Raw genomic sequence first — 15,339 nt, 5'->3', positions numbered from 1 at the left:
ATTTAATTAAAAAAAAAATATTTACAGATGAATAAATTTTTAGTTTTCACAAATAATTAACAGAAAAAATGAGGCAAAATAATCATTAATTAACTTTTTACAGTGACTCTTTTTAGATATTTAAAATATTAAAAAAAATTTAGTAATGATTACATTTATATGATTAAAATAATTAATTTAATTAAAATTAATCATATCATCAATAAATTTAATTAAAAAAATTAGAGACTAACAAACTTTAGATTTTTGGGACACAAATATCGATGACCAAAAGTGGGCAGAATAAATATATATTAGTTTTTGAATTGTATTTAAGATAAATAATAATAAATAACAATTAATTAGTTTTTTTGCTAAAATAAATTAATTAAAAAATTAAATTTTTGCTAAATAAAATTAACAAATTGAATTAAGAAAAATATTGGAAACCATCAATTAGTTTTTTGTTATGATTATTTTTATATATTTAAACAAAAACAAAATAAAACAAATAAATTTAATCAACGAAGTCATTAAAAACCACAAAAATTTTATGACAAAAAAGTAACGAAAAAACTGTTAATTAATTTTTCGCAGTAATTAATTAATTTCTTACTGTAATTAGTTTAAGATATTCGTTATAAATGACAAATTTTGATTTTCAAGAATAATTTACGACAAAAAGGTGCCAAAATAACTATTGTTGTTTAATTTTTAATATTCAAAAATATACTTAAATTATGAAACCAACAAGTTTTAAAATAAAGGCAAGAATAATATATTTTTTTTTTTCTCTCAACTATTAATTGAGTTTTTGCAGTATTTATTTATTATTTATAATAAACTTATAGAATGTACACTCAAAATGAATGAAAGAATGATAAATTTTTGATTTTCACGAATAATTTACGACAAGAAAGCAGCAAAAGAAGTACTATAAAATAAATTATAATAAAACACAAAAACAATAATATTTAGTTTTTCCATCTAAATTTCAAAAAACTAAAAAGCAAAATAACCACCAAAAATGTTTCGTCTGTGAGAAAAACTAAAATTTTCAATTTTTTTTAAAGTTGTTGATACATTGTTACGCAGGAAAGTTGCAGCTCCTGCTCGGAGGAGTCGGAGGAGGTGGAAACGTCCCAAAACTTGGAGAACGTCCAAAAAACCAACCTGAAAAACATCCACAAAGACTTCGACCACCTGTCGGTGGTGCCGGAGGAACCCAGCACCGAAAACTCCGACCGCACATCGGCCCGCAACTCACTGCCCAACGATAACTGGTACGACAACAACGTAATCCAGCCGGACCAGAGCTACCCCATCTACGAGAACGTCCCCAAGTCCCGTACGTTGCCGGTCCAAGACAGATCCCCCCGGCACTTCTTCTCCCCCATCCAGACCAGCAAGAGCTGCGACGAGATGCGCACCGACCAACTGTACCCGGGCCAGTACTACTCGGACGCCGACCGAAACTACGTCAGCAAGAAAATCGTCAACACGTCCGCCAACAACATCTACCAGAACATCACGCTGGTGCCGAAGAGTGCGCTGGAACGTCCCGAGCTGCACGGCATGGAGAAGACGACCACGGACCTGCTGGTGAAGATGGACAACGTGCCGTTCGGCACGTCCAGCGAGAACGGGCTGGTGTACACGAACACGCCGAGTCAGAGCACCTTCAGCAACGGCGGCAACTTGGAGGAGCTGCTGAAGGACATAGAGTCGATATCGCAGGTCAGTTCGCACGCGGCCCCACGGTAGAATTGTGTTTCTCACGCCTCTGACGTCCGTTAGGAAATACTAAGGATCTCAAATTTACAGCGAGGAGGACAACAGCAGCAGCCCGTTCAGGAGCCGGCGCAACACGAGGAGCAGAAGCCGTACAAGAGCGAGCTGAATGTGGTGCTGATGCCCACGGCGATGCCGCTCATCGGCTTCGAGAAGTACAAGAACATTCAAAGGTAAAGAACAAGGGCAGGTGCTGCTGTACACTTGGAAGGATAAAATTAACAGGCTTGTTTAATGTAAATACCTGACGTAACATGTTCATTAAATTGTATTTACTCATGGAAAATTGAAGTGTGTGAAAATGGACAATTAATATTGATTTATGTTGATTGTCACATTAAGAAGTCTTTAAAAATATCATTTTCACTAACTAATTAATTAATATTAATTAAACTTTCCACCCTGAAGAGTGAAATCTTTATTTTTAAACACACAAACAACATGAATTGGCTATTTTTACCCCCCCAACAACTCTCTGTAAGTAAATAAAATTATAAATTTTTTTATAAATATTAATAGTGCTTATTCTAAGAATTTAAGAGTGAAATCTATATATCATAACGATATAACCATTAATTGTCCAGTTTCACCCTTTTCAACCCCTCCATGGGTAATTATAATTATGTTTACTTTCTTTGTAAGTATCGAAAGTCATTTTTCTTAAAGATTTGAGAGTGAAACCATTTTTTGTGACGACGCAGACAATATTAATTACTTATTTTTACCCCCTACAACCCTCTGTCAATAAATAAAATTAAATGAATCTTCTACATAAATATTAAAAGTGCCTATTCTAAAAGTTTGAGAGTGAAATTTTTGTTTCTAACGATGTAATCAACATTAATTGTCCAGTTTCACCCTTTTCAACCCCTCTATGAGTAATTATAATTATGTTTATTTTCTTTGTGAGTGTCTAAAGTCATTTTTCCTAAAGATTTAAGAGTGAAACCTTTTTTGTAACGACGCAGATAATATTAATTAATTATTTTTACCTCTACAACCCTCTGCCAGTAAATAAAATTAAATGAATCTTCTACATAAATATTAAAAGTGCCTATTCTAAAAATTTGAGAGTGAAATCTTTGTTTCTAATGATGTAACCAACATTAATTGCCCAATTTCACCCTTTTCAATCCCTCTATGAGTGATTATAATTATGTTTATTCTCTTTGTGAGTATCTAAAGTCATTTTTCCTACAGATTTAAGAGTGAAACCTTTTTTTGTAACGACGCAGACAATTTTAATTACTTATTTTTACCCCCTACAACACTCTGTCAGTAAATAAAATTAAATAAATCTTCTACATAAATATTAAAAGTGGCTATTCTAAAAATTTGAGAGTAAAATCTTTGTTTCTAATGATGTAACCAACATTAATTGTCCAGTTTCACCCTTTTCAACCCCTCCATGGGTAATTATAATTATGTTTACTTTCTTTGTAAGTATCGAAAGTCATTTTTCTTAAAGATTTGAGAGTGAAACCATTTTTTGTGACGACGCAGACAATATTAATTACTTATTTTTACCCCCTACAACCCTCTGTCAATAAATAAAATTAAATGAATCTTCTACATAAATATTAAAAGTGCCTATTCTAAAAGTTTGAGAGTGAAATTTTTGTTTCTAACGATGTAATCAACATTAATTGTCCAGTTTCACCCTTTTCAACCCCTCTATGAGTAATTATAATTATGTTTATTTTCTTTGTGAGTGTCTAAAGTCATTTTTCCTAAAGATTTAAGAGTGAAACCTTTTTTGTAACGACGCAGATAATATTAATTAATTATTTTTACCTCTACAACCCTCTGCCAGTAAATAAAATTAAATGAATCTTCTACATAAATATTAAAAGTGCCTATTCTAAAAATTTGAGAGTGAAATCTTTGTTTCTAATGATGTAACCAACATTAATTGCCCAATTTCACCCTTTTCAATCCCTCTATGAGTGATTATAATTATGTTTATTCTCTTTGTGAGTATCTAAAGTCATTTTTCCTAAAGATTTAAGAGTGAAACCTTTTTTTGTAACGACGCAGACAATATTAATTACTTATTTTTACCCCCTACAACCCTCTGTCAGTAAATAAAATTAAATAAATCTTCTACATAAATATTAAAAGTGCTTATTCTAAAAATTTGAGAGTAAAATCTTTGTTTCTAATGATGTAACCAACATTAATTGTCCAGTTTCACCCTTTTCAACCCCTCCATGGGTAATTATAATTATGTTTACTTTCTTTGTAAGTATCGAAAGTCATTTTTCTTAAAGATTTGAGAGTGAAACCATTTTTTGTGACGACGCAGACAATATTAATTACTTATTTTTACCTCTACAACCCTCTGTCAGTAAATAAAATTAAATGAATCTTCTACATAAATATTAAAAGTGCCTATTCTAAAAGTTTGAGAGTGAAATTTTTGTTTCTAACGATGTAATCAACATTAATTGTCCAGTTTCACCCTTTTCAACCCCTCTATGAGTAATTATAATTATGTTTATTTTCTTTCTGAGTGTCTAAAGTCATTTTTCCTAAAGATTTAAGAGTGAAACCTCTTTTGTAACGACGCAGATAATATTAATTAATTATTTTTACCTCTACAACCCTCTGTCAGTAAATAAAATTAAATGAATCTTCTTCATAAATATTAAAAGTGCTTATTCTAAAAATTTGAGAGTGAAATCTTTAATTCTAACGATGTAACCAACATTAATTGTCCAGTTTCACCCTTTTCAACCCCTCCATGAGTAATTATAATTATGTTTACTTTCTTTGTAAGAATGAAACCTTTTTTGTAACGTAATAATGTAATAATTAATTTTCGCATGTAATACTCTGCAACTCTGATATAACTGCAACATATCAAGTTTACACTGAAACTACAAGTTGTTCAATGAAAGTGATTTAAATAAATAAAACACTTACAGGAGCTTCGAAAGTCTGAACCAACAACCCCTGGAGGACCTGTCAGCCTCCCAACAAAACCTGTGCCTCCTGCCGCCCGAAATTCACCAGCCGCCGGACGTGCAATTTTTGACGACTCCAGCTTTCGGTGAACCACCCCCTTTGAGTGTAAGTCCTCTGCCGCCGCCGCCACCGCCTCAAGAACCCGACAACAATCCGTTCTTCTTCGGCAACCTGAAGGACAATTACGTGAACTCGGACTATTTTCACATGAGATACAACCCGGACAACTTCCTGGTCACACCTAAAGAAAACGGTATGTTCCTGCTTAATTTTTGGATAGAATAGATATTAGATTTGATATTTGTTATAGATAAGGAGGTGAAGAAGTCAAAATCCAACGACGCCTCGTCGGAGCAAGTGTCCAGCGAGAACGAGGAGAACCTCAAGTTCAAAACGACCAAACCCGAAAAACCCGAAGCCGATCTCAAAGAGGAAACCCAAGAAACCGCCAAATCGCCGAAACTGAGCATAAGACGAAAGGTGTCGATACACTTCAAGGGCAAGAAAGACAAGAAGAAGGCGGAAGCTGAGAAACCGGACACCAAGAAACATTCGATCTTCGACATAAAATTCGGCGACAAGAGCAAAGGACTGCACCAAAAAACGCCCAGTATAGAGTCCAAGAAGTCGACGACGGAGACGAGCAACGTGGAACCGAAAACGCCGACGAGTTCGGACAGCAAAACGAGTCTGGAGAAGCGGAACTCGCAGATGGACAAGAAGGAGCCGTCGGAGAAGAAGGGCAGGAAAAGCGCTTCGGTCAGTCCGGACAGGAAACACGTACACGTCAAAGAAGAAGGTAATGATTATTGTCACATGGTGGACGTCATCTCCGATGTGGACACCATCTGCAGCGGGTCCCCCAGGACCTGGGGTTCCGCGGTGTAATATTTCTTAGGTGTGGACATCATCTCCGAGGAGGTCACCAGGACCTGGGGAAGCCGAACCTCTTCGGAAGAAAAATATGTCCAAATAACATAATTTTTACGACTATAATTTTTTTGTAATTTCAGACCAGCACAAGAAGCACAAAAAGCACAAACGTTCCGACCGCAGCAAGATCAGACGCAACACCATGTCCAGCATAGACCCGCGCCTGCTGCGAGAACGTTCCTACTCCGTGTGCACCGACCGTTCGCTGGACTACCGTATGGGATTCGCGTACGACGACAGCGACAGGACCAGCATGAGCAGCTGCGAAACGATGAACACGCAGAGGAAGATGTCCACGCTGTCGAACGTGCCTCTGAACGGAAAAGTGCCGTGGTGCGGGTGCTGGGGTAACGGATGTTTGTGACGGTGACTTTGTTTTTACGTCACTTGTAAAATGGACTTCTTTTATTACGTGTCATAAATAAACGGGATTACGGACGGACTTTCGTTTTTATCGACCTCGTTACGTTCAAGAGACTTTTTGAATCGTTTTTTTTTGTGTATTTCTACGTACTTGGCGGCAACCACCAATAAATATTTCGCTATGGACTTTTGGTACTTGAAATTGTTAAAGAAAATTTATAGCAGAAATGTGTATTTTTTTGTAGTTTTTATCAAATGATTTAATCAAATAAAATATTTCACTTGCCTGTTGGTATTTAATGACAGTTCCCAAAGATATTTTTCATTTGATATCCAATCTTCATAACCAAGAGTATGAAATAAAATATTTAGAGAGAATACAGGGACTCCTAATATTTTCTGTAAATTTTTTCAGTTTGTGTTTATGAAACAAGTGAAAAATAAGAAAGATCAAAACAAAAATATCTTTTTTGTAGCTTTTTCAACTAATTTAACCAAGTAAAATATTTCACTAAGACTATTGACAATTAAACAAGAGTTCCTGAAGAGATTTCTCATTTTATATTCATAACCTATGGGATATGAAATCAGAAAGTTATATAGAAAAAATCGATTCCTGTAATTATTTTCAATTTGTGTTTGTGATTCTAAACCGTGTTTCTCTTTATTGGTGTAAACTTTTTTTAAGCTTCATCCAATTATTAGATAATTCATAGTCGTAAGTGTATAGAATAAGAATGTTAAAAGCAAAAATATATGATTTTTTGTAGTTTTCTCAACTAATTCAACCAAGTAAAATACTTCACTATAATTGTTGATACTTAAACGAAAGTTTCTGAAGAAATTTCTCATTTTATTTCAGATATTCATAATCCATGGACTATGAAATAAGAAAGTTATATAGAAAAAATCGATTCCTTACATTTCCTGCAATTATTTTCAATTTGTGTTTGTCAGATAAGCAAAAACTTCTAAATCCTGTTTCTTTTTATTAGTATAAACATCTAAAAACCACTATTTTAAAATAAGTCTTTCGGCAGCAATGGGTATATGATTTAAGGAGGGAAAAATGTATTTTTTTGATAACTCAATTAAATGAAAAATTTCAATATACATGTTAGTATTCAAACGAAAGATCTTTTTAAGCTTCATCCAATCATAAAATAATTCATAGTCGTTAGAGTATGAAATAAGAAAGTTAAAAGCAAAAATGTATGATTTTTTGTAGATTTTTCAACTAATTCAACCAAGTAAAATACTTCACTATAATTGTTGATACTTAAACGAAAGTTCCTGAAGAAATTTCTCAGTTTATTACAGATATTCATAATCTATGGGCTATGAAATAAGAGAGTTATATAGAAAAAATCGATTCCTTACATTTCCTGTAATTATTTTCAATTTGTGTTTATGAGATAAGTAAAAACTTCTAAACCCTGTTTCTCTTTATTAGTATAAACATTTAAAACCACTATTTTAAAATAAGTTTCTCGGCAGCAATCGGTATATGATTTATGGAGGGAAAAATATTATTTTTTTGATAACTCAATTAAATGAATAATTTCAATATACATGTTGGTATTCAAACGAAAGATCTTTTTAAGCTTCATCCAATCATTAGATGATTCATAGTCGTTAGCGTATGAAATAAGAAAGTTAAAAGCAAAAATTTATGATTTTTTGTAGTTTTTTCAACTAATTCAACCAAGTAAAATACTTCACTATAATTGTTGATACTTAAACGAAAGTTTCTGAAGAAATTTCTCATTTTATTGCAGATATTCATAATCCATGGACTGTGAAATAACAAAGTTATATAGAAAAAATCGATTCCTGACATTTCCTGCAATTATTTTCAATTTGTGTTTATGAGATAAGTAACAACTTCTAAACCCTGTTTCTCTTTATTACTATAAACATTTAAAACCACTATTGTAAAATAAGTTTCTCGGTAGCAATCGGTATATGATTTATGGAGGGAAAAATATTATTTTTTTGATAACTCAATTAAATGAATAATTTCAATATACATGTTAGTATTCAAACGAAAGATCTTTTTAAGCTTCATCCAATTATTAGATGATTCATAGTCGTTAGCGTATGAAATAAGAAAGTTAAAAGCAAAAATTTATGATTTTTTGTAGTTTTTTCAACTAATTCAACCAAGTAAAATACTTCACTATAATTGTTGATACTTAAACGAAAGTTTCTGAAGAAATTTCTCATTTTATTGCAGATATTCATAATCTATGGACTGTGAAATAACAAAGTTATATAGAAAAAATCGATTCCTGACATTTCCTGCAATTATTTTCAATTTATGTGATAAGTAACAACTTCTAAACCCTGTTTCTCTTTATTACTATAAACATTTAAAACCACTATTGTAAAATAAGTTTCTCGGTAGCAATCGGTATATGATTTATGGAGGGAAAAATATTATTTTTTTGATAACTCAATTAAATGAATAATTTCAATATACATGTTGGTATTCAAACGAAAGATCTTTTTAAGCTTCATCCAATTATTAGATGATTCATAGTCGTTAGCGTATGAAATAAGAAAGTTAAAAGCAAAAATTTATGATTTTTTGTAGTTTTTTCAACTAATTCAACCAAGTAAAATACTTCACTATAATTGTTGATACTTAAACGAAAGTTTCTGAAGAAATTTCTCATTTTATTGCAGATATTCATAATCCATGGACTGTGAAATAACAAAGTTATATAGAAAAAATCGATTCCTGACATTTCCTGCAATTATTTTCAATTTATGTGATAAGTAACAACTTCTAAACCCTGTTTCTCTTTATTACTATAAACATTTAAAACCACTATTGTAAAATAAGTTTCTCGGTAGCAATCGGTATATGATTTATGGAGGGAAAAATATTATTTTTTTGATAACTCAATTAAATGAATAATTTCAATATACATGTTGGTATTCAAACGAAAGATCTTTTTAAGCTTCATCCAATTATTAGATAATTCATAGTCGTTAGCGTATGAAATAAGAAAGTTAAAAGCAAAAATTTATGATTTTTTGTAGTTTTTTCAACTAATTCAACCAAGTAAAATACTTCACTATAATTGTTGATACTTAAACGAAAGTTTCTGAAGAAATTTCTCATTTTATTGCAGATATTCATAATCTATGGACTGTGAAATAACAAAGTTATATAGAAAAAATCGATTCCTGACATTTCCTGCAATTATTTTCAATTTATGTGATAAGTAACAACTTCTAAACCCTGTTTCTCTTTATTACTATAAACATTTAAAACCACTATTGTAAAATAAGTTTCTCGGTAGCAATCGGTATATGATTTATGGAGGGAAAAATATTATTTTTTTGATAACTCAATTAAATGAATAATTTCAATATACATGTTGGTATTCAAACGAAAGATCTTTTTAAGCTTCATCCAATTATTAGATGATTCATAGTCGTTAGCGTATGAAATAAGAAAGTTAAAAGCAAAAATTTATGATTTTTTGTAGTTTTTTCAACTAATTCAACCAAGTAAAATACTTCACTATAATTGTTGATACTTAAACGAAAGTTTCTGAAGAAATTTCTCATTTTATTGCAGATATTCATAATCCATGGACTGTGAAATAACAAAGTTATATAGAAAAAATCGATTCCTGACATTTCCTGCAATTATTTTCAATTTATGTGATAAGTAACAACTTCTAAACCCTGTTTCTCTTTATTACTATAAACATTTAAAACCACTATTGTAAAATAAGTTTCTCGGTAGCAATCGGTATATGATTTATGGAGGGAAAAATATTATTTTTTTGATAACTCAATTAAATGAATAATTTCAATATACATGTTGGTATTCAAACGAAAGATCTTTTTAAGCTTCATCCAATTATTAGATAATTCATAGTCGTTAGCGTATGAAATAAGAAAGTTAAAAGCAAAAATTTATGATTTTTTGTAGTTTTTTCAACTAATTCAACCAAGTAAAATACTTCACTATAATTGTTGATACTTAAACGAAAGTTTCTGAAGAAATTTCTCATTTTATTGCAGATATTCATAATCTATGGACTGTGAAATAACAAAGTTATATAGAAAAAATCGATTCCTGACATTTCCTGCAATTATTTTCAATTTATGTGATAAGTAACAACTTCTAAACCCTGTTTCTCTTTATTACTATAAACATTTAAAACCACTATTGTAAAATAAGTTTCTCGGTAGCAATCGGTATATGATTTATGGAGGGAAAAATATTATTTTTTTGATAACTCAATTAAATGAATAATTTCAATATACATGTTGGTATTCAAACGAAAGATCTTTTTAAGCTTCATCCAATTATTAGATGATTCATAGTCGTTAGCGTATGAAATAAGAAAGTTAAAAGCAAAAATTTATGATTTTTTGTAGTTTTTTCAACTAATTCAACCAAGTAAAATACTTCACTATAATTGTTAATACTTAAACGAAAGCTTCTGAAGAAATTTCTCATTTTATTGCAGATATTCATAGTCCACGGACTATTAAATAACAAAGTTATATAGAAAAAATCGATTCCTGACATTTCCTGCAATTATTTTCAATTTATGTGATAAGTAACAACTTCTAAACCCTGTTTCTCTTTATTACTATAAACATTTAAAACCACTATTGTAAAATAAGTTTCTCGGTAGCAATCGGTATATGATTTATGGAGGGAAAAATATTATTTTTTTGATAACTCAATTAAATGAATAATTTCAATATACATGTTGGTATTCAAACGAAAGATCTTTTTAAGCTTCATCCAATTATTAGACAATTCATAGTCGTTAGCGTATGAAATAAGAAAGTTAAAAGCAAAAATTTATGATTTTTTGTAGTTTTTTCAACTAATTCAACCAAGTAAAATACTTCACTATAATTGTTGATACTTAAACGAAAGTTTCTGAAGAAATTTCTCATTTTATTGCAGATATTCATAATCCATGGACTGTGAAATAACAAAGTTATATAGAAAAAATCGATTCCTGACATTTCCTGCAATTATTTTCAATTTATGTGATAAGTAACAACTTCTAAACCCTGTTTCTCTTTATTACTATAAACATTTAAAACCACTATTGTAAAATAAGTTTCTCGGTAGCAATCGGTATATGATTTATGGAGGGAAAAATATTATTTTTTTGATAACTCAATTAAATGAATAATTTCAATATACATGTTGGTATTCAAACGAAAGATCTTTTTAAGCTTCATCCAATTATTAGATAATTCATAGTCGTTAGCGTATGAAATAAGAAAGTTAAAAGCAAAAATTTATGATTTTTTGTAGTTTTTTCAACTAATTCAACCAAGTAAAATACTTCACTATAATTGTTGATACTTAAACGAAAGTTTCTGAAGAAATTTCTCATTTTATTGCAGATATTCATAATCTATGGACTGTGAAATAACAAAGTTATATAGAAAAAATCGATTCCTGACATTTCCTGCAATTATTTTCAATTTATGTGATAAGTAACAACTTCTAAACCCTGTTTCTCTTTATTACTATAAACATTTAAAACCACTATTGTAAAATAAGTTTCTCGGTAGCAATCGGTATATGATTTATGGAGGGAAAAATATTATTTTTTTGATAACTCAATTAAATGAATAATTTCAATATACATGTTGGTATTCAAACGAAAGATCTTTTTAAGCTTCATCCAATTATTAGATGATTCATAGTCGTTAGCGTATGAAATAAGAAAGTTAAAAGCAAAAATTTATGATTTTTTGTAGTTTTTTCAACTAATTCAACCAAGTAAAATACTTCACTATAATTGTTGATACTTAAACGAAAGTTTCTGAAGAAATTTCTCATTTTATTGCAGATATTCATAATCCATGGACTGTGAAATAACAAAGTTATATAGAAAAAATCGATTCCTGACATTTCCTGCAATTATTTTCAATTTATGTGATAAGTAACAACTTCTAAACCCTGTTTCTCTTTATTACTATAAACATTTAAAACCACTATTGTAAAATAAGTTTCTCGGTAGCAATCGGTATATGATTTATGGAGGGAAAAATATTATTTTTTTGATAACTCAATTAAATGAATAATTTCAATATACATGTTGGTATTCAAACGAAAGATCTTTTTAAGCTTCATCCAATTATTAGATAATTCATAGTCGTTAGCGTATGAAATAAGAAAGTTAAAAGCAAAAATTTATGATTTTTTGTAGTTTTTTCAACTAATTCAACCAAGTAAAATACTTCACTATAATTGTTAATACTTAAACGAAAGCTTCTGAAGAAATTTCTCATTTTATTGCAGATATTCATAGTCCACGGACTATTAAATAACAAAGTTATATAGAAAAAATCGATTCCTGACATTTCCTGCAATTATTTTCAATTTATGTGATAAGTAACAACTTCTAAACCCTGTTTCTCTTTATTACTATAAACATTTAAAACCACTATTGTAAAATAAGTTTCTCGGTAGCAATCGGTATATGATTTATGGAAGGAAAAATATTATTTTTTTGATAACTCAATTAAATGAATAATTTCAATATACATGTTGGTATTCAAACGAAAGATCTTTTTAAGCTTCATCCAATTATTAGACAATTCATAGTCGTTAGCGTATGAAATAAGAAAGTTAAAAGCAAAAATTTATGATTTTTTGTAGTTTTTTCAACTAATTCAACCAAGTAAAATACTTCACTATAATTGTTGATACTTAAACGAAAGTTCCTGAAGAAATTTCTCAGTTTATTACAGATATTCATAATCCTTAGGCTATGAAATAAGAAAGTTATATAGAAAAAAACGATTCCTGACATTTCCTGTAATTATTTTCAATTTATGTGATAAGTAACAACTTCTAAACCCTGTTTCTCTTTATTACTATAAACATTTAAAACCACTATTGTAAAATAAGTTTCTCGGTAGCAATCGGTATATAATTTATGGAGGGAAAAATATTATTTTTTTGATAACTCAATTAAATGAATAATTTCAATATACATGTTGGTATTCAAACGAAAGATCTTTTTAAGCTTCATCCAATTATTAGATAATTCATAGTCGTTAGCGTATGAAATAAGAAAGTTAAAAGCAAAAGCAGTCAAAAATGTATGATTTTTTGTAGTTTTCTCAACTAATTCAACCAAGTAAAATACTTCACTATAATTGTTGATACTTAAACAAAAGTTTATGAAGAAATTTCTCATTTTATTGCAGATATTCATAATCCATGGGCTATGGAATAAGAAAGTTATATAGAAAAAATCGATTCCTGACATTTCCTGTTATTATTTTCAATTTGTGTTTATGAGAAAAGTAAAAACTTCTAAAACCTGTTTCTCTTTATTAGTACAAACATTTAAAACCACTATTTTAAAATAAGTTTTTCGGCAGCAATAGGTATATGATTTATGGAGGGAAAAATATTATTTTTTGATAACTCAATTAAATGAATAATTTCAATATACATGTTGGTATTCAAACGAAAGATCTTTTTAAGCTTCATCCCAATTATTAGATAATTTATAGTTGTTATAATATGAAATAAGATAGTATAAAGCAAAATTGAGTATTTTCCTTAGGTTTCCTCAAATAATTCAAGCAAAGAAACTATTTTTACATATGAATGATAGAACGTGAAGAAATCCTTAAATTTTAATCAGGTCTTCATAACCTTAGGGCATAAAATAAGCAATTTACAGACAAAAACCGTACTCCTAATATTTGGTGTAATTATCTTGTTTATCTTGTGAACAGTGAAAAAACATTAAAAATTATTCTTCCACGAATTTTTTATCAGCAGTTGATATCTGAAACATTTAGAAAATTGTATTTATGTAATAAATATATATGTTATACATATTAGCAATCAAATGGAGCTACATACAATCACAGGAGGTGTACCTGGTTGTTACAGTATGAATTTCATTCTAAGAAATAAATGTATAAATCAAAAAAGTTTGTTTAGATTTTCTTTCATGTTTATCACTTTCATTTATCAACAGTTAATCAATAATTAAACTTTGTTTGTGCTTATAGGTTTTATCATTATAATTTCTTTGTATATAAGCAAAAGAAAAAAATACAAATGAACATTGTGAATCTATTTTAATGCATACAAGTACAAAGGTTTCTGATTACAAAAGACCATTTTCCAACTTATCGCATAAATTAATAAAACAATAAAACCTTATGTTGTTATTACTGTACCAGCAATATTTTATCATAATCATTAGACACTTAGTTAGATAAATCAATTATTAAATCCATTCAGTTAATACGATTATTATCATCGAAATTACCGTTCACGATACGGTTTTATCCAGTTTCCACCCCAATTTCAATCGAACAGACGCAACAATTGTACCATGTGCATGCTACGGCCCCTAAAAAAGTGGATTAACGTGCCAGTTTAACCATTCAGCGATGCTTTCTAATACGAAACTCCGTCTATCAATTAAACCTCACGCATCCGGCAAACAAAAGCCCCATTGAAAATCCTATCCGACAGATTGTAAATCACTCACCGTGTTTTAAGGCAACCGACACCATAAACGCACAAATGAAAGCACAAAAGGTCCTACTCATGTTGCCACCGTGCAAACTGTCCGTGTCATCAAAAATACCGCACCGATTAGAATCGCGGGAACGTTTTCGGACGCATTTTTTTTTCGTTGCCCGATCCGCTTCGGTTACAGTTAGATTTGCGGCACTGGTCCAAACATGGGTTTTACGGCCAACACTGGACACCGGGTTACGGGCACCTCTCGCCGACCGATTTTGAGTTGCGTCGTTGCGTCACGGACGGAATTGCGTTGCGGTCCAGTCAGGAATTCGTTGTTTTCGACTCGTGCATTTTTTTTTTTTTTGTTTGTTTTGTATTACGCGTACGTACGGCGCAACGAGATGCCCAAATATTTACAGTACACAAGTTTGACGGATCGAGTGGACGACGCAGGGCTGCCAATCTGATAACATTTTGAGACAAGCCGATTTTTGCCCGAAACTTTTTGAATTTTCGGTACATGTCGCATTCTTTTTAATGTTTTTAAATGAGGAAATTCTAGATGTTGTGAATTTATTGGCTGATGGGATATTTATATATTAAAAATTCGTCCGTGAACTTTTTGAAGTGTTGCAAATGGAGCGCCATCTTTGACGCCGTGCCGAAAGCCAGGGAATACTAAATGCATTGGAAATTATCGTAATCTAATTAATAATTGCAATTTTTATAATTGTAAAAAATCACTCAAAATTTTGCTGTTGTTTTAACACTTCGCAATACTTTAATCAAGAAAATTGTTT

General features: G+C 30.4%; 2 protein-coding genes across 6 annotated transcripts in view; one reads left to right on the top strand and one right to left on the bottom strand.

Moving 5' to 3' along the window:
• The window catches only part of LOC109606353 (dual specificity protein kinase splA), a 36,436-nt gene extending 30,118 nt beyond the window's left edge, over window positions 1–6,318 (top strand). For 3 of the 4 annotated variants that reach the window (XM_049968644.1, XM_049968643.1, XM_049968646.1), the window contains 5 exons: window positions 1,075–1,716; window positions 1,777–1,943; window positions 4,698–4,990; window positions 5,048–5,536; window positions 5,751–6,318. In XM_049968644.1, coding sequence (XP_049824601.1) covers window positions 1,075–1,716; window positions 1,777–1,943; window positions 4,698–4,990; window positions 5,048–5,536; window positions 5,751–6,034 — 1,875 coding nt within the window. In that variant the 3' untranslated portion in view covers window positions 6,035–6,318. The remainder of the gene's footprint in view (window positions 1–1,074; window positions 1,717–1,776; window positions 1,944–4,697; window positions 4,991–5,047; window positions 5,537–5,750) is intronic. The other variant, XM_049968645.1, reaches the window with a different exon arrangement.
• LOC109605682 (tyrosine-protein kinase transmembrane receptor Ror-like) overlaps window positions 1–14,971 on the bottom strand; it is a 72,253-nt gene extending 57,282 nt beyond the window's left edge. For both annotated transcript variants that reach the window (XM_049968638.1, XM_049968639.1), the window contains exon 1: window positions 14,562–14,971. In XM_049968638.1, the coding sequence (XP_049824595.1) occupies window positions 14,562–14,622 (61 nt within the window). In that variant the 5' untranslated portion in view covers window positions 14,623–14,971. The remainder of the gene's footprint in view (window positions 1–14,561) is intronic.
• Between the last annotated feature and the right edge of the window lie 368 nt (window positions 14,972–15,339).

Source organism: Aethina tumida, chromosome 6 (genome assembly GCF_024364675.1).
Source record: "Aethina tumida isolate Nest 87 chromosome 6, icAetTumi1.1, whole genome shotgun sequence".
Lineage (NCBI taxonomy): Eukaryota > Metazoa > Arthropoda > Insecta > Coleoptera > Nitidulidae > Aethina > Aethina tumida.
Note: the sequence above shows the minus strand (reverse complement) of the source record. Positions and strands in the feature narration are given on the sequence as shown.